The sequence below is a fragment of the Corvus moneduloides genome, chromosome 22, assembly GCF_009650955.1.
Source record: "Corvus moneduloides isolate bCorMon1 chromosome 22, bCorMon1.pri, whole genome shotgun sequence".
Lineage (NCBI taxonomy): Eukaryota > Metazoa > Chordata > Aves > Passeriformes > Corvidae > Corvus > Corvus moneduloides.
This window is the reverse complement of record NC_045497.1, coordinates 2,495,374-2,517,290: the sequence shown is the minus strand read 5'-3', so window position 1 is coordinate 2,517,290 and position 21,917 is coordinate 2,495,374. Positions and strand designations below refer to the sequence as shown.

The 21,917-nt window shown below is 45.1% G+C and overlaps 1 protein-coding gene across 1 annotated transcript in view; it reads right to left on the bottom strand.

The window, feature by feature from the left end:
* The window catches only part of SKI (SKI proto-oncogene), a 101,467-nt gene extending 79,580 nt beyond the window's left edge, over positions 1-21,887 (bottom strand). Inside the window, exons 1-2 of the mRNA XM_032131610.1 lie at positions 20,783-21,887; positions 19,754-20,675 (exon numbers count right to left, since the gene is read on the bottom strand). Coding sequence (XP_031987501.1) covers positions 19,754-20,665 — 912 coding nt within the window. The 5' untranslated portion in view covers positions 20,666-20,675; positions 20,783-21,887. The remainder of the gene's footprint in view (positions 1-19,753; positions 20,676-20,782) is intronic.
* Between the last annotated feature and the right edge of the window lie 30 nt (positions 21,888-21,917).

The window sequence follows — 21,917 nt, the reverse complement described above, 5'->3', positions numbered from 1 at the left end:
TTATACCTAGCAAACACCAAGTCATTCCAGAGGAGGGATGAATGAACTCCTATGTAGTTAATTCCAGGGGCTGATCCAGTTCAGGCCTGCCCACAAACAGAGGGAAATTCTTTCACATACACAGAAAGAAGAAAGAAAGACAAAGAAGAAAGACAGAAGTGAAGTGCTCCATATCAAGTAAAGCGTCGTAATCCCCGAGCAGGAGCTAAACCAGACTGACTGCCCCAAGGACAGAGCTGCCTCAACAGGGACACGGGTTTTAAAGTGCAGAAATGTCTCGCTAACCTGACTTACCCTGCTCAGCCTCCAAGGTGTGCTTGTGGCTTTAAATATTTTCTTGTTGCTGCTTTGAAGGCAAGAACAGACACGATCTCCCAAGCACCCACTGCTCCGCAGTTGGGGGGAGGAGGAGGAGGTGAATACTGTAGCTAGCTGAGAACTGTCAGATTGTGTTTGCCATCAAGGAATGCCATTTCCCAATGCCTGAGTTTAACTCTGGAATGAGATGCACGCTGCTGCTGACCCCTGTGCTACCACTCCATAGACTCCCTTATCTCATCAGCCCCTGAGCATCCCATCCTCACTCCTCCGCGTTCATGTTCCCAAACTGTCAATCTCCCCGCAGTGACTCACAAGGTTCTGAACCCACCATTCGCCTCTGAGTCTCACTATTTTTTCATACAAGTCCTTCTGCTTTAGATTGAGAGGCGTCTTATTCTTCTTAAATGTTAAAAACGAAATTAAAAAGAATCACTGAAAGCAATATGCCCTCAGCACAACAGCCTCCCTGAGAGCTCTGCATACTTCAAAGAAAAACACAAGAATCTAATTCTGCTCTCCAGTCAGAGTGCTGCAAATTAGGAATAATTCTGCTGAAGTCAATCAAGCCACAATCATTGTAACAACCACTGTGAGCAAAAGTGAAGCAGGGCCTGCCTGTGGGCACATTTCAGGAGTGACAATGGAGTAGAAAATACACGGCAAGCGTGTATTAAAGTTTAGGTCAGCTTTACAGACTCTCAACGAACTCCCCTTATAACCCACTGAAAACAGGAATTCTCTTTACCCACATTCTAATCCTCATTATTACACAGTGCCAGCACCACCTGTGCATTACTAACACACCTCTGAGAAGGTGGGGTGGCTGGAGATAGCTGCCAACCAAAATTCCAACACAGGCTTTGTCATCCCCACGTGGCACGGATGTATCACCCACCAGAGATGGCTTCAGTTCTTTACCTTCTGTCACCTCCCAGTTCAGATTATCCCACATTAAACCAAGGGCTCACTTAAGGCAGTGTTTTTAAAACTGGTGGAGTTCAGCCATTGGAAATGGAACTGCTTAAATGTTTTCTCATCCAATCCTACTGCAAAAAGGAGGAGGAGAATCAAATACAGAAATACAGGCAGCTCTTCCCAAAACATTCATTTTGACATTTTGATATTCCTTAAGCTACTGAGTAACCTGACCAAAGTGGAAGGGGTTACAGAAAACCCAGCGTGCTTATTTTCTAGGGAGCACAGAACCAAACCCAAACATGCACATCCATACATTATTGGATTTGCTGGTTTAATCAGCAAGTACCAGTGACTCAATTAGCCTCTTAGCAGTGCCTAAATGGCACTAATTCAGCCCGCTGGCTGCTGCAGCACACATCTCCCAGGCTGTCCCTTTGGATTTAGCGGTAACAGCACGGCTATTCTTCTCCTGACAGCACCAGGGGCCCAGACAGTCTCCTGCTCTCTCTCTTTTCCTCTGTTCTGCCAACCACACAGAAAGAAAAGACCCCAGGGCTGACTGTGTGTGAGCGTTGAGTAGGAGGAAAAAGGAAGAGGGAGACACTATTTCTATTCATTTTACAGCTTCATCCATCAAAAGCCTTTCTAAAAAAATTGAAAAATGCATTCCCAGAAGCTCCTGGTTTAGAGCAACAGCGTAATAAGGTGTTTAAGACATTGACCTAAGCTTTAGCAGCCATATCTACTACACAAAAGTTTAACAAATTACAGATGTACTTAGAGAAGTACTGTTTGATTCTAACCCACACACCCACCATTGTTGGTCTGTTATTTATGGGTTTTGGGTTTAGGATAAAGGATAAACCATCAACATGAACACACCCTACTTTTAAGTGAAACTCTAACACCTTTGGCAATCTCAAACAGTAACACACAACCCCAGCAAACAAACCAGCCGACCCCAAAGTGCTTTTGCTGGGCACTCAACAGCACATTTGTTCAGTTAATTTTTGTGACTCTCCCTTATATAACAACTAATTTTCAGGCAGATTGATTCCCTGGTGAATTGTTGCACATTGTGCAGCCATAAAAGCACCAGTGACAGTCAAAGAAGGTGACAGGAACAGTAGGCTGGTGTTAGGGCAGAAGCCAAAAGGAGTTTTGGCAGCAACTAAGTATATGTCAAATTAAAGTGACCAAGCAACTACAGCTTCAAAAGTATTGAGTCAGTATGAACAAAATGTGCTGTCAAAACACAACATGTCAGAACTGAGCCCATCAGATCTAGTTTACTTGATGACTATACATAGAATTACAGGTCAGGAGAAACACAGAAGATCTCAGAGGAGGAAAAAACCTTTGCTAATTAATTTACAATGTGAAAAGCAGAGTAATCTCACCCAGAAAAAAGGAGCAAATGACACATGAGCTCTTCTCTCTCTTCTTCATCGTTGTCCTCATAACTTACAAATGAAGGCTCATTAAAAAATGGTCAAAGGTGGACTCACTCTTGGTTTGAGAGCCACATTTGCAAAAGAGGTAATATTGCTTTAAATCCCTCCTAGCAGCTTCCCAGCTGACAACAACTTGGCATCCAAAGGCTAGGTAGGAACTTGGCAAACATACAGGATTTCTACAACAATATTTGCAACATAAAATGAAACAAACAAATAAAAAAGAATATCCCTTTCAAGTACTAGACAGTAAACAGGCCTTGCACTCCCACTCCCCTTTCCTTATTAATATTCAACAGTTTAAAATAAAGATGTACCAAAAAACCACCAGGGAATCCAGGGAATTCATTAAGCCTTCAGTATTTCAGTTCACCAGTCTCTGATTTCCAGTCAGCTGAAACTGGAAAGTCATTACTTCAGCTACAGCCCAGGTCAGAGGAAAGACTAATCCCAGACTGACAAAGCTGCCAGATTCCAGGTTCAGGATGAATGCAGGGTGGTTGGGGAATTATAAGGGAGAATAAGGAGAATGCAGTATCTTAATTAAGGAAAAACAAACAACCTGTGCCAACAAACAAGGACATGTACTCGGGCAGCACAAATCAGTGTTACTGGAGCCACTGTGTGAAACCTGCACAGAGCAGGGCACAGAAACCACCAAGTCTCCTATTCTTGCATGTTTAGGTCAGTTTGACATCTGGCTTTTAGAGATGCTCATGTGTGAATTCCACACGTCCTTCACCCCTGCCAGCCCAAACCCACAGCGAGTACCCAGCTATTGCCTCCATACAGACCCTGCCAGGGCTGGTCCAGAGGGCAGCACAGCTCACACCACACAATTCCCCCCTGCACAAAAGTCAACAACATCTTTCCTGCACTAAGCGACAGGAAATTGTTGCCAGCAAGGGGAACTCCATGGGAAGTGTGCAGAGACAATATCCTGCTTGGTGCATCCCCACAGCTCCTCAAAACGGTCCCAGATTTGCTGCTGAATCCCCTGCCCATATCCCTGCTCCCCTCACTGCCTGCCTGAGAAATCCCCTCCTAACTCAGCTCCCAGCTGCTCCCAGCACTCCCCATCCACCAGGAACTGCTGCTCCTCCTGTCACTTTGGCTTTATAAAAACACTGGAACCAGACAAGCAGATCGTTGTAGGGTTTTTCTTTTTTGGGTTCGGGTTTTTCGTTTGTAGGTAAACTCCAATGTGGCACAGAGATTATAAACTGCAGCCTGGTATTTGGGGAAAGCCGCCTTTCCCTCAGTGCTGCAGTGGGCAGGGCAGGCAGAGGTTCTAGCAAAACGAAGAGAGATGACAAGCAAATAAATGGAACTGTTCAAAAACATTCTGTTGAGTAGGTGATGTTACTGCAGCTTATGGACATTTTGTCTTCCCTCGTCAGAAAAGCTGGCTTGCTAATTTATGGGCAGAGTGGGAAAAGCAGAGGGATACAGACAGACACAGAATACTTAAAACAGGCCTCAGAATGGAGACAAAGCTCCCCTTTCACCTCCTGCTGCTATTTACCATCTGGGATCCTGAAAAGGGGGTGATGAGTAGTTTTGTGATAGGTTTGGCAAGGGGCAGGACATTTAGGATTTTCTATGTGTAACGAGGTCATGTGTCAGCGCCTTTGCAGCACATGGGAACACTATCCAAAAGAAGGTTCAACAAAAGGGGTTGCCCTGGCTGAACTGGAAAGAAATTCTCTTTAAAAATATCCTGGTACCAATGCAGGATCTTAATAAGATTAGTAATAATAATAAATTTGCAGAAAATGCCTCCAGAACGTAGCTTGGGAAAGCACAAGAAAAAAATGAAGGAATGAACACATCCAATTAAAAGTGGGTATTTTTTATTATTCTATTTTTAGAAGTGGTATGAAATTTAAAAGCAAATTGAAAACTCTGAATCACATCGTTTACACCTCTGGAAACCAAACAGGTCAGGTCACTCCATGCTCTTTGGTAACTTTTGCTTTCTTGAGCCCCTTACATCGCACTTAGGAAGTAAGACCTCAACAGGCTGATATGAAATGTGCTGCGTGCCATGGAGAGGGAGAAGTGCTTTGTATTACAGTATTCTTTGGCATTTCCACTAATATTGGGGGTTGGGTGGTGGAGATAACTCAAGATTTCAGTCTCTGCCTGTAAGAAGTGTAGTGGTTTTATTCTTTTTTTTGATCACTTTGTTTCACAAAAGCAATTTATAAAGAGCAGTTACATGAAATGAGGAGTCCTGTCTTCATAAAGAGAATTATTAAAAGGGTGAATTTCCCATCACAGGGTGCTACAGTAAATCTTTAAACAGGATCCTTTAACCCAAGGACCTGAAGGTAACATGAGCACCCCAGCCTTTTGCACAGACTGGAAGTCTGCTGACTGAAGTGATTCTAACAACGCTCCTACTGCAGACAATTCAATCTGTGCATTGAATTATTTAAAATCTGTTCTCTACAAGATGCCCAGATGTGAGAATTAGTCACTAGAACTAATGCAGTACTTTCCTACCCATGTGTCTCAAACTCCCGTGTAGCAGAAACCCCATTTTCAAGTCTGAAAGTTCTAAACCCAGGATGTCACCACTACAGCATCAACTACCCAGAGAAGTTAAAGGCAGTTCGTGCTTTGTGGAAGACAAAATTTCACAAGGTAGTGAAGGGAAATCAAAAAGTTGTGTCAATCCTAAAGAACAGACCCTTTAAAAAAATCACTGGATCACACCTGTAAATCTGGTGCAGTGCCCTTGGATGTGAAAATGTTCTTGTTCCTCACCAGCCTCTCCTCCATGCATGCACATCACAGATCCAAAACTGGAGCCAGGGAGCAGGAAAAGGATCACAACTAGCACATTGCCATGAGAGACAAACAGATGGACACCTTCAGTCCATCAAGAAAGGCTCTTCAAGGGATCAGAGTTCAGGATGGCTCCATCCCACAGCCTGGATCAGGCTGCAATCAAACCCTTGGGCCAGAAAGCCACAGCATCCACCCCTGACATGGTCCTGAGGGCTCCTTCAGGCTGCTACTGATACTATAATGGTGTCACCTAGCTGCAAAAAAACAACAAATAAATGGCTTTTCACTCCAAAGTTCCTTCTTTTCTTTCCTCTATGTGTTGTTCTGCTCTGAGACAATAACCATAGCTCTGCTTTGTCCCTCCAGTTTTGAAAAGAGCTGCAGAAAGAGGGGGACACGCACACAGAGGTTAGAGGCACTGGACAGTGCTCAGGATTGGAAAATGTTACCAAAAAAATAAAATAAATAAATAAATATAATCACAGTTTTGATAGTTCTGTGGGAAAAAAAAAAAAAACCTTAGCAAATTTGCAACAAAACTGTTAAGTAATTAAGGCAAGACACTTCACACATGAACTTAAACTGCTAATTAAATCCCCCCTGCTTAATTGACTAGATTTGCATATCATTCAGTGAGGAATGGGAATGGCTTGGGCATTACACAAGCACTTCCTTGTACAGGAAGGCAGCTCAGTAACATAAACTAAGTTATAAGACAAAAACAATGCCCAGTTTCTGAATGAAATAGAAATTTTCAGCAGAGATTTTCAACATGGTTTTGTGAGGAACATTAGAACAGAACTCTCTGCAATCAGTTACTACTCCAATAGTAATATTCAGAACTACAGCAAATGTTTTATATCTGTTTTATTTCCCTACTATTTAACCCATGATCACTGTCTGCTCATCCATGCAGCTCCCAGTTACTCTAAAAAATGGGTTTACAACCAAGAGAATCCATTTCTACTTGGAAAACTCCCATACCTTCATTTCAATAACCATAGGATAAAAAGTATCAGTGTCTGTCCCTCTCTACCACTAAACTTAGTGTGCATTTAAGGAAGGTTTGAGCAAGCCTCCAGACCTGTAGCAGCAAAGAAACACTTTGACTCTTAAGATCAACTACAGTCAAGGAAAATGCACAACTATCTGCCATTCCCATCCCAAATGACCCAAGGTGTGCAGGATGAATCCAGCCTGGCAGAAGCTCTGCTCCAAGGAGGCCAGATGAGGTTTTTTTAAAGTGGGTAAAGACTCAGAGTCAGGAACACAACCTCTCCACATGGTAAAAACCGGTTCTAGGAGTTCCTCTCAATAATCTGCTTTTCAAGTGAGAGTTCTTACACCAATGTACACATGAGCACCTGGAGAATCAGGGCCATTCTGGCATTCCAGTCTCCAAAAGAAGAGTGTAGATCATAACAACATCTCACCACTTTGGTGTAGAAGTTGGTGTCACATCAGTTGATTTGCACATTCCATTCACAGATATTGATAAGGAGATATTTTTTTACCTCATCTTGTATCTTAAAAAAAAAAATAAAATCAATTCTTTATCTCATTTTAAAAGGTTCTGTAAGTCTTTGAAACATTAATATTCTCCCTAACAAAGCCAGCAGCTGCTCTGCCAGTCTGTGACATGGATGGTTTTGTTAAAAGGTTTTCATGTGGGGTTTTTTCAGTTCAGTGTGCTTTGCATATGAAACAGGACATTTCCCCACCCTCCACCCCCATTCCCTCCTAATCCAGAAGGGACCTTACTTCCTCCCTCTCAAACAAGCAGCTCATTCAGCAAAAGGGAAATCCCGAGATGCACTCGGGCACAGAGCCTAGAGAAGGAGCTTGGAGAAAAAAACCCAAACCAACAAACCTAACAACAAAAACACCACCACACACCCCCTCCAAAAAAAAGAAGGAAAAGAAGCGCTACCAAGTGTGTCCAAACCAGCAGGAAGAGGAGCAACGGAGCTGGTAATTACGAATTTACTTCTGCAGACTTCTCCTTCGGGACATGGCTCTGCCCTGCTGGTCTTTACCAAATTTTCCAGGGCTGCAATTCACTTTTGGCCCTACGGTGACACCGCCCAAAGCTGCAGCTCTCCCCTGCCCAAGGAGGAATCACAGATTGGAGAAGCCTTTACACGACGGCTGAGGGTGAATTTGGACCAACTCAACTGTTACTTTGACATGATAATCTGAGGCAAAAACTGGTTTTGGTTTTAAAATGAAAACAAAACCCAAGCAACCTTTTCTTAGTTAAGAAATTGGTTTGAGCAGGATCTGTGTGTCTCCATATTTCTCTTCCCTGAGACTTTGTGACATCATAATTGTCTACAGCAGTTAATTCTGATGTCACAGGGAATTAAGATTTTGGCTGAGGGAGCAAAAAAGTTCAAAAGTGAGGGGGATCTAATTAATAAGAGATTTTTTCAAGGACAAAACCCACATACAAGAAGTACAGCAATTTCAATGTAAGGGTTTCACATCTGCTAAGATGGGATCCAGCTGCTCCTTTACAAGCATATGAATGAGCATCCCTCTTAGAAACAAAGGAATATATGGAGTTTTGTGTGACTCCACTGAAATCAAATCAAGTTATAATACGAGAAAACTGCACCAATAAATTAGTCCAGCTAACAAGGACAAATTTGATAAAATTTTTAGAAACCTAAATTATAAATTTGCATGTAAATTTGTAAGAGCAGAATTCAAATGTTGAAATAGACATCTGAAAGGAAAACCTCCACTGAAATCCCATCAATTACTAAAATTTTCACTTGTAACATCTCAGCAGAATGTGACCCTCAGATTATTGCCAGTGAGGAAAACCTGGCCACATTTGGGAGTGATTTCCACTTTGAGATACATTTTAATAAATTTGGACCAAGTCCAGTGACCTCACTGGAGTCAAACCACAGAGGCTGGAGCGAGGCAGTCCAGGTTCCATGGCAGGGTCTGGGGCAGGGAAGCTCCAACTTCTTCCCTTTCCCTGCATCGAACCCTGGCAGGGTTTCCCTGACAGCATTGATGCCACATGGATTATCCTGGCTGCATCCCAGGCCAATGAACTGGGTAAAGACCCTCAAGGTGTGGAGCACAGGGACATTTAGAATATTCTCTCTTTTCTCTAACGGCAGGAGTTAAAGCTCACCATGGGTACACCAATGGAAGTGCAGGACTGAGCAGTGCAGTGATGTCACACAAGCTTGGGCTGCTCACACAATTCTCAGCCATGATTCCAGGGAAGATGTTCCTACTGGGAACCGCCCCACACGCTGTCCCCTCTGCTTGTGCCACTGTCACTTCTCCTGGAGCTGCAGGAACTCATGAAGCTTCACAAAACAACCCAAAACAAGGGAAACAAAGAGAACACTGCGATTCTTTGGTAGCAGTTTGTGTCCCATGGACTCAGTTTGTGATTTAAAGAGTGGAGAGTCCTCTGGGTCACAGAATTAGAAGCTGCTGTCAGGAAAAAAACGAGTCAGTTGGGCACCACAGCATGGAAATACAGGTGAGGCAATAATCCCCATGAGGGAATGCGGTGGAAAGTGAGCCCACAGCTCCCACTCCAGCTCCTCCCCACTGTCCCAGTACCTCTGCGGAGTGACTGGGACAGAGACGTGGAACATTCTCCATCCCCAGCTCCAAACTGCTCAACCCCAACTAAAGCGAAGCGTGACGATCTCTACAAATGCAAATGGCCCAAATGCCAAGACTAACATTTCTAAAACCTAATTCAACTCTTTCATTTCTTAGCTGCAGGCCCTTTGCTGCCACTCCTTTTTTCCACCCAAACAAAAGACTAAAGGGATGACTCAAAGCAACTTGAATTTCAAGCTAAAGCCACAAAGCACTGAATGCCTCATCTTTAACATTAAACAGGTGTGCAGATGATATTCTTTCAAGCCTCATCACAGCTAGGTTAATTGCCAAAAAACTGCAAAAAGACCAAATTTACTTAAAAGACACATGAGTAAGTTAATGCTACAAATAATCAAGAAAGTCATACAACAAATACAAGCAAAGAGTAGTTAAGGCACTGCCAACTCCTACTCCTTTTTCCCCTCAAAATTACTGATTTACTTTTATTTTGTATTCACAATTTTATATAATAAAAGTATAAAACCATATAATAATAAAAATATAATTCAATTTTTTCCTTCAGAACTCAGTAGTCTTCAATACAATACCTTTGCTCTAGAATCAACAGGGCAAAAGAAAGATCAATGAATCCATTATAAAAAAAGATTGTCACAGAAATGTTTTTAGAAATTAAGGTTTTAGAAAAGGAGTATCTAATTTGCAGGCTGTGAGGGCCAAGACCTTTGAGCAGTAGTTCTGCATACTCACTGATAGGAAAAGAGAGCACTTTACTCCACTTTTATCCCTGTCTGTCACTAAATATGGTCCAAAGGTTATTTGGCTCCCCTGGTTTTACAAAAAACTCCACTGTTGTGGTAAGAAAAGGGCAAAAAGCCAAATGAAAGTAAATCTTTGGCTATATTAGTGCAAGGACTCATTGCATGCCCTGTTTCTTATTAGTGACTGAATGGGAACAAAGAAATATCAATGATGGACCTGATGCTGCAGTCTGTGCTCCTCTGAGGCTGATTTACTTCTCTCAGCAGCTCTGCACCACTCTAAACACAGTTATTTCAAAGGAATATTTCTAAATTATACCAGCATGGGTGAGATAATTCACTGAATAAACTGGAACTGCCAGTGGGGAGTTAAGAATGGCAATTTTTTTTTTTTGGATGACTGTTATCCTTTCAACTCAGATAAGTTTTCCAACTGTGGAATGATGGTGCTTCAGAAAAGCCTGTTTGACATATAATTCAAAATAACAGAAGTGTAAGTCTGAAATCCACTACATCAATGAAGGTTACCAAAATCAAACCATACTTTAGCCTTAATATTGTGCATTTTCTGCCTTTTTTAGTCCATTACTCTTTATAAAAGCTATAAAACTTATTTTACTGCTATGAATAGGTAAACCTGAACAATCTTGAGGAATTTGTAGGGTGAAAAAATATCGAACCTAGAAAAATTTAATAGTTAGTTTTTTAATTATTGAAAGTAATTAACTGCTTCTAACTGGTACTACTGCAACCTCTGTCTCAGTAAGCAGCAGGATGCCTGTGCAACCTGTGTTTTTTACTACTCAGCAGAACTAATTTTATGAGCTCGATCCTGGAAACAGCAGCTCCCAGCACCATGAGTGCAGCACTCCAGCATTCCACAGGGATGGAAAGAGAATGACTCTCCCAATGCCAGTGGAACTGCAGGAACAGCTCTCCAGACCTGTGCACCCTCTGGAATGGGTACAGGTGCCAGGACTCAGTCACACAAAGAGCCTCCCACAGAAATTCACACTGAAACAAGAAGTTGTTTCACCCTCTTCAAGTTCAATAAACACTCTTGACTGCAGTGCTTTCTTCTCCTGGGACACAAACTTTGATTTTGCTCAAGGGCAGCAGGAACTTCCTTAATAAATGGACAAAGAATACCAAGAGCAGCATTACAGAGGCATTTCAGACTTTTTAATGGTAATAAAGGCAACGACTTCTTACACAGCACTCAAGTGTCTCTAGACAAGGTGGCGATCAGTGGCTCGACTCCAGGACCCCAGAGGTCTTTTCCAGCCTCAATGATTGCATGATTCCCTGAAATCCAACAACTGAAAGGAAACACTACAGCAGATATGCATCAACAGTGCTGCAGAGCCCAGAAGGATGTCCCACATGAGTGCCTGGCTGATCTACCTGGACAAAAATCACCACCTGTAACACAGGTAATGTGGGAAGTGGAGGGGGTAGAGGACTTAATAAAAATGCAGGATATGACAGTGAAAAGATATGAAATGGTTTTTCTTCCAACCCCAACAGATGTTGTTCAATTAAGGATGCAAATAAATCACCCTCTGCATTGCAAGTCAGAAAACACACACATAAAAGCTTTCTAAATACATTTCAGTTTAAACTTGCATAATTCTCCCAGTGGAGAAATCATCTTCAACTTATGTAATCCTTAGAAAGAGACATTATTACATACAATTCTGTGCCACTAAGAAACAAGGAAGACATATCTAGAAAAGAGGTGCACCCACACACGATTAATTATATGGGTGTGGAGGGAACAGAGGGGAAGAGCTGGAACAGGGATGCAGAGCCCCGAGTCTGCTGTTTCCACAGAGACTGAGCTGTGAGAGAGCTCCAGGGGCTGCTCCCCTTTCACCAGCCAGAACTGTCTGTTATACTTAACCCAGACTTCCGAACACTTGATATCCTGTCTGCTATTTCAATGCCCTTACTCAATGTTTCAGACAGACATTACACAAACTGGCTGGTGAAAAGAGTTGAGAAACCAAGAAGCAATCCAAGTCAATGACCTTATTCTATAAAACGATACCACTGAGTGAACAGCGGGCGAGGAACAAAGCACAGGGTACCACGGCCCCCAAATCCATCACTGAAGTCTTCCCCAGGAAAAGACAAGCACCAGGCTCTACCTTATCTTGTTGATATTGCTGCTGTCTTTTAATCCTTAAAGCCTGAGCAGTCCTTGTGCTTCCAGTGGCACTGATTCTCATACCAAAACACAAACAGCTTCCATTTTTTCTTCAAGAAAAAAGAAAAAAAATCTACAGAAAACCAAACATAAAAGTCCCATTTTCTACAAGGCATGTGCAAAGGTAACTGTACAGAAATCAATAAACAACAAAGCCAGAGCCTACGTTATTGATTAGCTACTTTGCTGTTTACCTCCAGCATACAGAATGATGCTGCAATTTTTACATACCCATAGAATCTCCAGCCTCGGGTACATTTTCCCTGACTCTTTAAACAGGACTGTTAGAACAAGACTGCCTGAGTTAGGACGGCAGGACCTGCCTCATTTCACAGCACATATGTCTCTGCAGCTTATCAGGCTGTGTTAATATGCATCCACTGCTTGGAGAAGCCCAATCTTACATGATAGCAACCAAACCATAGATGGAGGCGATGATAAGAGCTCCACACATGGGAATTCCCATTGGCTCCCAGAAGAGCTCTGTCCATCACACACTGACAGGATCAGAGCTCGAATTAGTATCAGTGTTTTCGTCACCTCATCTAACCAAAAGTCAAAGTAAAATCGTCATCTCAGTGCAGAGGGGCCAGTCTCTATCAGCCAGCAGGAGTCCCCAACGCCAAGGAAAGCTGCACACCCCATGAACTGCGTCAGATTTAACTCTGAGGCCAAGCTTACGGTCCTTGAATTTGCATCAGCAAAAAAGGCTGATCCTTATCCCAACCTTAGACATATTTCATCATTGTTAAAAAAACAAACAAAAAAGGACAATACAGGAAGAGAAGATCTCTGTGGTAGATCTCTACCACAACCTTAAAACCAAATCTTGCATGTAGTGACCAACAGACAAAACCCCTTCAGTCTGAAGCCAGCTCTCAGTTGCCCCATTCAGTGAGGTCCACCAGGATCAGAGCACCAAATGTCTACTAAACCAAATCCTCATTAATGAGCAAAATGAAAATACTTCAAGTAGCAGAACTACAGGGTCTCAGAGTCAGCACAGTCCTGTAAATACCAGCTAAGGCCATTAACTTGGTGAAGCCACTCTGCCTCAGCACTGGGACATTCTGGTTCAGAGTCTGTCCCTGGTCTCTGCCACTACTGCCAGTCAACACACAGGAAGGAGTCTATTACACAGAGTCTGCTGTGGTTTGTGGGTGAACTGGTTCCAATTACTGTGGGCTGATTGCTTGAGTGGGAGCTGTAGAACCGGCTCCAAAGCCCCAAACCTTCGGATTAACCTCTGGTGCTCCAGAAGATACGGAGCAGGTGATTTCAGTAACGATTTGAGTCTGAATCTCTATGCTGACAATGAAATGTAAGGCATACAAGACTGCACAAGGTGTAAAGGAGGAGGGAAGGGACCAGAGCACATCTTTTCAGAGCAAACCTGCTTCTTTGAAATTATTTTCCAAGAATATACACTGCCTGTATTAGAGACAGAGAGTGGAATGGCATTAAAAAACTGGTGCTGATTTATTAATTCATAATACACATTACCCAGATACACAAAACATATGCAAAGTAGATATTATCTAATAAAATGTGTCATTAGCACACATGCTTTAATTGACAGACTTCAAACAAAAACATGCTATATTCCTACATTTTAAAGTAATGCTTCCTGTATGTGAAGATTAATTTGAATTAAGTGCTCTACGGCCACTCAGCTAAAATAGATCAGCCTAGTAATTGATGGGATTCTATCAGTAGATTCTCCACAATCCAGTATAAGTCATTTTTGTCTTATTTTTTCCAAGATCCTCCTATTGGTTTTGCTGTAACTCTTCCACGACAGTTCCCTCTTAAGTAAGAATTACAGTGTCAAGTCCAAAGTGTGCTTTAAAATAAAACCAAAACAACCAAACCAAGCCAAATATTTTTTAGGAAAAAAACCTCTGTCTTAATACTTCACACATGGAGACACAGCTCCTCATGTGATGGCAAAGCAGTCTGGCCAGCTGAGTCAGCAATGTGAGTTCAATCACCAGTGATCCCCAGTAAGAGCCAGCCCACTCCTTACGGCACTGGGGACATTCAAACCCTTCGCTTCGGTGAAATTACTCTGCCGGCAGATGAACCTAAGGTGAGTTTTCAGTGAGACTGGACACTGCATCTCTGTAGACACCCAATGCCTGTGGCTCTGGAGCCCCCCTGCTCTGGCAGTGCTGGTGCTGGGGGTGCAGATAAGGAACGAGAGGCTCCAGCCCAGGGCTGCTGCGCTGCCCGGACACGCTTGGAGCAGCCTGGCGCAGACGCCTCCAGATGCTTTTACAACACCGATCCAAAGGCGCCTCTCAGCAAGTGCAAACACACCCTCCCGGGTCAGCCAGCCCCAGCCAGCGATAACTGGGCTCTCAGCCTGCCAGGGACCAGGTGTCGGGCTCCCAGCACATCCAAAAAATAAGCGGTGTTTACACGCATCTTCAAAGCACACTACTGTTTGGGCAGAACACACGCCCAATCCTGAAACCACAGAAATGGAGAGGCAAGCGAGACAGCCCAGACAATGGAGGGAGAGGCAGAGGTTTAAATATTTTAGGCAGCGATTTTCAAAAGCAGAGATTGCATATAATTCCCTCCCTAATTCAAGAGAACTGACTTGACGAACTTAGGAACTCTTCTGCAGCAAGAGAGAGCCATGGTTGACTCAACACCATTAGATCATTCACAGCACACTCTTTGTCCAACACACATGCACGTACCTGCTGCTTTGTTCTCGATCTACAACATCTGTAAAACTGTTTGCACGGTTGAGAAAAACTGCTGATGTTTGCTTAAACACTGACAATCTCCCCAGGTACATGGGATTTCATTCAGGCTGGTGTCACTTTTGAAGTCCAACTTTTAAGCTGTAAAAGGCTTCTTAACCAAGCTACTGCCCCAAGACGTCAGTGTTTTTGTTTTAGGGACTTCTAAATTTTTACTGGAGCATCTCTAAAACAATTCTTGGACATCAAGTAGAAAACAGGACTTCAATATTCTATGGGAAAACAACTGAACCCTCAGTTCCCAGGCAAAAATTTTCCAACAGTATTTCTTGTGTCAGTTTGCATCAAGAATAAATCCATCCTGCAGTCTGAACACCACTGCCAGGGAATAAACTCAGAACCTCTCTGCTACACCCACCATAGGATATACCCTATTAACACATAAAGGTTACTACTGCCAGGAGGCAGGACTTTAGGATAAGACACACATTCCAGCCCTACTCCTGCAGCCTTTCAGGTGGCCATAAAGCACAGCACAGCAACCACTGGGCAGCACCTAAAAGCCCACGTCCTCCCTCCAGCCGCGCCAGCGCCGCGCCGCTCCACTCGCAGCAATTTAGGTTCTTTGATTCGGCTGCACACTTGACCTGGCTAAACCTTCCTCCAGCTGAGCGAGCTGCATGTTGTGGCAGCACTGGGTTGGGAGGCATTGTGAAATAAAGTGGGAGGCCTCATGTGCTCATTTGTGTGTCAGTACCCAGAATGCTGCTTCTGGCTTCCAGCTACTTCATAGAAGTGCTGCTGGGACTTGAACCGTGGGAACACGGCAGCACTGGGTGTGTGGGTGTGCTCACACGCGTGCAAGGACAGCTCTGGCTCTCCTGGGCCCTGCTCACAGCCAGTCCTGCTCAGGGCACAGATGTCTGGCACACAGGTGGGGAATCTCAAAGCGCTGTGAAATGTTGCTCGGTTCAGCATTGGAGAAAAAAGGTTAGAAACAGACACAGTCAAACCCACCCTCCTCTTCTGGAAATAGCAACCAACAAAGCCTTCAGGGCTGCGTCTGAATTAATTCTGTGCGAGTGGAGCATCCTGATGTGAGGCAAGCAGGGAGCTGTCTGTCACACGGGAGAGGAGAGCAGCGCCACAGACACACTGAAGCCACATCAGTCCCACAGGAGAACACGCACCAGGCACCAGAGGCTGAGCCCAAGAAAAAGGCTTTGGCACTGATGGTGGATATCTAGGACCCTGTTTTGCAACCCCATCAGGTTATTCACATTTTTAATTTCTAGAAATACCCCAGAATGTAATGGTTGTGCTGCATGCCAGTAATGGTGGATGAAATGAGACAGGTAGGGAAACAGGACACCCACACAAGTAAAAGCCGTGCTGGTGCAGAGAGAAAGCAAAGCACAACAAACCCTGCATGGGAAGGTGGAACACCCAGTGAAGGATACAAAATAAGTAAAACGGAGAAGTTATAGGGCTCAAGAAAAGAAAGAGCATTGGGAAGTGGCAGGAAGGTGAAAAGACCTTATGGACAATCAATTACTCATCCAAGCATGAACAAGGAGGATATAAAAACGAAAATTTTAAAAGAGGGTAAAGGATAGTGACTGAGGCCTTTATGGTCCCTGCTCTAGTGGGGGGGCTCCAGCTGTCACAACTCCCTCCAGCTTTTGGTTAAGACCCTTTGCTGGCTTCACACACGTCTAGACAAAGGATTCTTCTGCAAGTTGCAAGACCAGGCAACAGGAGTCTTGTTCAACCAACACCGCTGACCGAGAGATGAGACCTCTGCAGCTACACATCCATCTCCTGGTACAGACGGATGGATATGCACTACAGATACTTGATGTACAGAGAAATATGCACTGGGAATGAAATATCTAGGAAAAGCTACACCTTGTAGCAAAGCTTTAAAACCACGCCAAGGAAAAAAAAGGAAAAGGGAAACAAAAAAAAAGAGAGGAAAAAAAGGCAGTTCTGCCACTACGCTGAATCTGCATCAGGGGCTTGTGCCAACCCAGCTCCTCCATTTAAGTCAGACCCTTAAAAGGCAGAGCTGTGCTGGCAGAAATCTCCAGACCTCATCACAGAAACCTCATGGAGACACATGAAAAGGTCAAAACACTCACTGCTGCTTAAACAGCCATAAAATTGGTCATATGCATCCCATGCTACCAACATACTACCAGAACCCCAGGGCAAACACACCACACAACACAGTGCGTGTACACACAGAGAGAAATAAATAAATTGAGAAACTGAAAAAATAAGGCCACTCCTGAAAGCAGAAAACCCAATATCTGACACAGCAGCTTATGGCACGCCACGCACAGGAACACCTCTGTATGAAACAGAACAAAGCAAAGCTGAGATCTACATCAAAAAGGAAGCCCACCACAAAGACACATGTGCTTCACCCTTTCATCCCCGGAGACAGCCAGAGCCCCACAGACACACAAAACCCACACAGGATTTAACACACATGGAATGGGACCATCCTGTCATTTCCTCACTAGGCATCTAAACTTTACTCCAATGTTACTTGCCCCTGGCCACAGCCTACCAATCTTAGAGCCTGATTAAATCTCTCCATAATTATCCACACACACTGCTACAACACAAATGACCTTAGCATATGATATCCGTTGGCTAAGCCCAATGGAAAAAGACTTCAGGAAAAGGAAGGATAAGCGTACAAAACACTGCCAGCACTGTCAGGGTCTCCTCAGGACTGCACTGGTTCAATAGAAGCATCCTGAAGGCAGCTCAAAAGCCTTGAAACTTAATATGAGATAAAACATTCTGTTTTCTCTACCCCATCGTCTGAGCAGACACCACTCTATTCTTCCCCACCTTACCCCTTGCCACCTTTCAAATGAATTTATGCAGGAGACTTAGCATTTCACCATGATGGATTTCTGGCAAAATTTTCCAAAAAATAGATGGCCACCATTTCCTCACAGAATTTTTGGCATTCACTATTAGATAACTTTAACTCACTCTTGCAAGAAGTGCTGTGCTCCAGGCAGATTTTGGAGGGTGAGGGAAGAGTGCTTCTCATATTCTGAACTAGGACCTATGAAAGGTTCCCCAAAAAAACTGAGGCACAGCCAAGGTTTAGTAACCTTTTCTTGTTCTTGTCCTGCAGCCTCGCCTGGGGTGTTGGATAAATGATGCAGCTGAAGAGAACACTGAAAAAGCCTTGCAAGAAAAGGAAAGTACTCCTCTACTAACATTCATTTTAATTAAACTCTGGAAATGACCAAGTCAGGGGCACAAGACCTTTCTACAACAAGAATGTGGAGGTTTTTTAATTTTACTTCCCAAACGAAGCATGCCCTAGGAAATTCCTTTCCCAGCATGAAAAATGTTTCCAGTTTGAGAGCCATATTCTCCTCTCACATCCATGTAGATCTATCCCACCATTCCATCTCAGCACATGACTGACGGAGAATAGACAAGCCATTAAAAACACATCCACCTCCAACCACGGGGATAATGTGCCTCATTACAGCCCAGCTTTGTCACAGCGTCCTGACACTCCGGGGAGGAAAAGGAGGGGTGAAGACAAGGACTGAGCCGGGGGCCAGGAGAGAAACTGGAACTGGAAAAGTGAGACTCTGCTCCCTAATCCAGAAGCATGGAGCCCAGTCAGATGGGCTCACTAGGCCTCCTAGGCTGGTTGTGGAATTACTGTACTGTTTGCACAGCATATTTTAAAAAAAAATCTGGGTTTTGGTTGGGTATTTTTGTTGCACTTTTTTAGAAATAAAAGCTCTACCTTAGTCAGAGTGCGTGGCTGACCCTTTAAACAGGTATTTGGTAAGTTAATTGAGATTTTTCACCGTGGGCTTTAAATATCGCTTCTCTTTTCCAGGCTTGTGTACTGCCCTTCCACTCCGGACATAAAAACCCAAAGTTTGGAAATCTCTGACAATGAGGCAGAGCCCAAGCAACAAACCTGCAGGGGAAAACTCGGGAGGCAGGAGTTTGCTTTCCCCTTGCACCGGGGGGAAGGAGCAGGAAGCAGAATTGCTCATCCCCAGCCAGTTGCACCATCGCCAGGAGCCAGACAGACATCCCGCTGTCTGGGAGTCCTCAAGGCCTTGTGGCACTGCTGCCCATGGAGCAGGACCGGTGCCAGATGCCAAGGCAGCCTCCCACCCACACACCAGGGATTCTGGGATCTAAAGGCAGCTCAGACTGAAAGAAAAACAAGCGACACCTAAAAAAAAAAATGTGCTTTAGCTGTCTGGCTCAGCACAGCACGGCATGGAATACCTTAAGGAGCTGCTGCAGCTGGCCCTAGACAGAGTCATTTGCTGGATGTATACATAATCCAATATACAAAAGCCTGTCTGCTGGGGAAATTCAGGCTCCACAGGGATACTCTAAAAGCAGGGACTTCTCCATTCACGTTCCGCACTCTTCATCTGAAAACCAGTAACCTGCACTACCGGCACGATTTTTTTCTTAACAGGCACATTTTATTTCCATACAACCATTTAGAGCATTAACCCCCACCTCCATCCCTGGCGACACTCAATCGACCAGAAGAGTGCACGGACTTGTGTCTGGAGCCATCAGTACCTGCTCCTTTTTTCTGGCTTCTCCCTTGTCTTGACCCCTGAGTGAAGAAGCCCTTAAGAGCCGAACTCACGCACTTCCAGATAAAGTCTGGGGCAGGGTGATGGGCTTCAAAGACCAGGGTCCACGTATAGTAAAATATACAAATACACATACGTAATTTAAACAAACTCCAAACACCGTGCTCAGAACACAACCAGAGAAATAAATGTGCCATCACAAGCGCTGCTGCTTCACAGCAACACACACACGGGGAGAATGGAGAACACGATTAAAATTGCTAAATGACTCCAAGGAAAAGCAGCTGGCAACAATTTGGGTATATCGATAAATGTTACCGAAATCCCCCCCGTCCCCTTTAAAATTACAGGCGCCACTTACCCGGGGGGCTTTCCTCTTGTATTTGTTGTTATAGTCAAATTTTTCTTTCATTTCATCTAAGAGCTGGCCCAGTCTAGCTTTCTCCTCTTTCCCAGTATAATCCTGGCTGAGGAGGATATAGGATCTCCAGTTTGCAGAGTCAAAGCCCCAGTGGCAAGTCCTGTTTTCCAGCGATTTGTGAGAGTGAACCACAAATTTGTGAGGTGGGTACATGAGCCTGCAGTCCAAGCACTGGATGCAGGCTGCGCTGGGGTTACTGTAAAGCTCTGGCACCAGGAGTCCCTTACACTTCCCAAAGCACTCATGATACACCTTGAAGCTCTTCTCCGTGAGCTCCAGCTCAATTGTGCTAGAGAATTCCTTCTTGCAGTGGGGAGGATAGGTGCCACCATAAAGCAAAGCGTTACAAAGCCTCTCAGCATCAGTTTTCGTGATGAGCCCGCAGGAAGGAGCGGAGAAGGGCAGGATGCCCATGACTTTGAGGATTTCCAGCTGGTCAGCAGTGCATCTGGAGCAGTAAATATGTAGCTCATCACACACCGAATTAATCTGCTGCAGGGAGAAGTCCCTGAGCACCGAGTTCAGGATCTGGGGCAAGCAAAGCCGCTTCTCTCCGCCCACCACGAAGCAGGAGATGGTTTCCCCTTCCAGGATGGTCTCGCACCTCTCTGTGGATCTGTCCGAGGGCATGAAGAAGGGACCAGGCATGACCGGAGGAGGCTGGATCGGGGGCAGATGCAGTACAGGTTCCGCTGGGTCTTTGCCATTGTCTTTCTTATACATCTCCTGTGCCCATCGTGCTGAGAAAGCAGCAGGGCCACCCAGGGAGCTCATAGAGCTCAGATGAAACTGTTCCAAGGTCTTCTGCAGTCCTGGATGAGGCTGGAAGCTGCTTCTACTTACAGTCTCCATTTTTTAGTTTCTATTCCCAAAACAAACAGCAAAAATCCCCAATTATCTTCCACCCTGGTGCAAATCCACTTAAGGGATTTTTTTAAGGAAAAATATGAACAAAATAAAACAACCCACCCTTGTGTTTTTCCTCCTTTTCACTCAGCAATCCACTAACGGAGAGGAAATAAATCCTTTTGTATGCGTGTCTCTCTCTTCTTTCTTTTCTCTTGGTTCGCGTTACAATTTCAAACCCTCCAAGTCTCCAAGCTGCCCCGATGGAGCAGAGAATCACGGCAAAAAGAGGTCTTCATCCGAGCACTCACCCCCTCAGCCAACCCCCAGGCAAACCAATCCCTCCTCCCACACCTCCAACACACACTCACTCACACACACACACACCACCCACAGAAACACAAAAAGTCTGTGCCACGCTCCGAGCACCCGGGGCTCAAATATGTTCTGGCGGCTGCTGCTTCTCTGCAGTGATCTCCCTTCTGTCCATATCCACCGAGGGAAGGCGCGGGGGAGGAAAGTAAAAAGCAGGAGGAGGCAGAACGCTCGGTCTGTGGAAGGAACAACGCAGGAGAAAAGGCCCAAATCTCCGGCACTGCCGAAGCGGCGCGGGGGCTCCGCACGGGCGAAGAGCGGCTCCGCTGCCCCTCGTGGTCCCTCTGCTCGGCCTGGGAGGGCTCCTCGGCTCTCGGTTCGCCTTCCTTCCCTTATTTCTGCCGGTGCTCTCGTTGTGCCGTGGGGAGCCGCGGTGAGAGCGCACACATCCTCCCAGCTCCTCTTTCCAGCAGTGACTGAGAGTGCCTGAGAGCTGAGCTAATGCAGGCGGGCTCAGCCTCCCGCCCTCCGCCTCCCCCCCTCTGTTTGTTGGTGTCTGCCTCAGTCATTGAATCCCGGCCAAGAATGTGACCAACTCCCCGGGCCGGGCTCTTCCAGGAACAGCGCCCGCCTCCCCCCTCGCGCTGCGCCCAGACCGGCCGGGATGTGCCGGGATCGGCCGAGCCGAGCCGAGCCCGGCCGAGCTGAGCACAACCGAGCTGATCCGAGCCCAGCTGAGTCCAGCCGAACCGAGCTGGGATGTGCCGTGTCCAGCCGAACAGAACCGTGCCGAGCCGAACCGAGCTGTGCCGAACAGAACCGAACCGAGTCGAACCAAGCCGAGCCGAGCTGTGCTGATGATGCCGAGCCAAACCGAGCCGTGCCGAGCTCAGCCGAACCGAGCCGAGCCGAGCCGAGCCGAACTGCTGCACGGGCGGGCGCG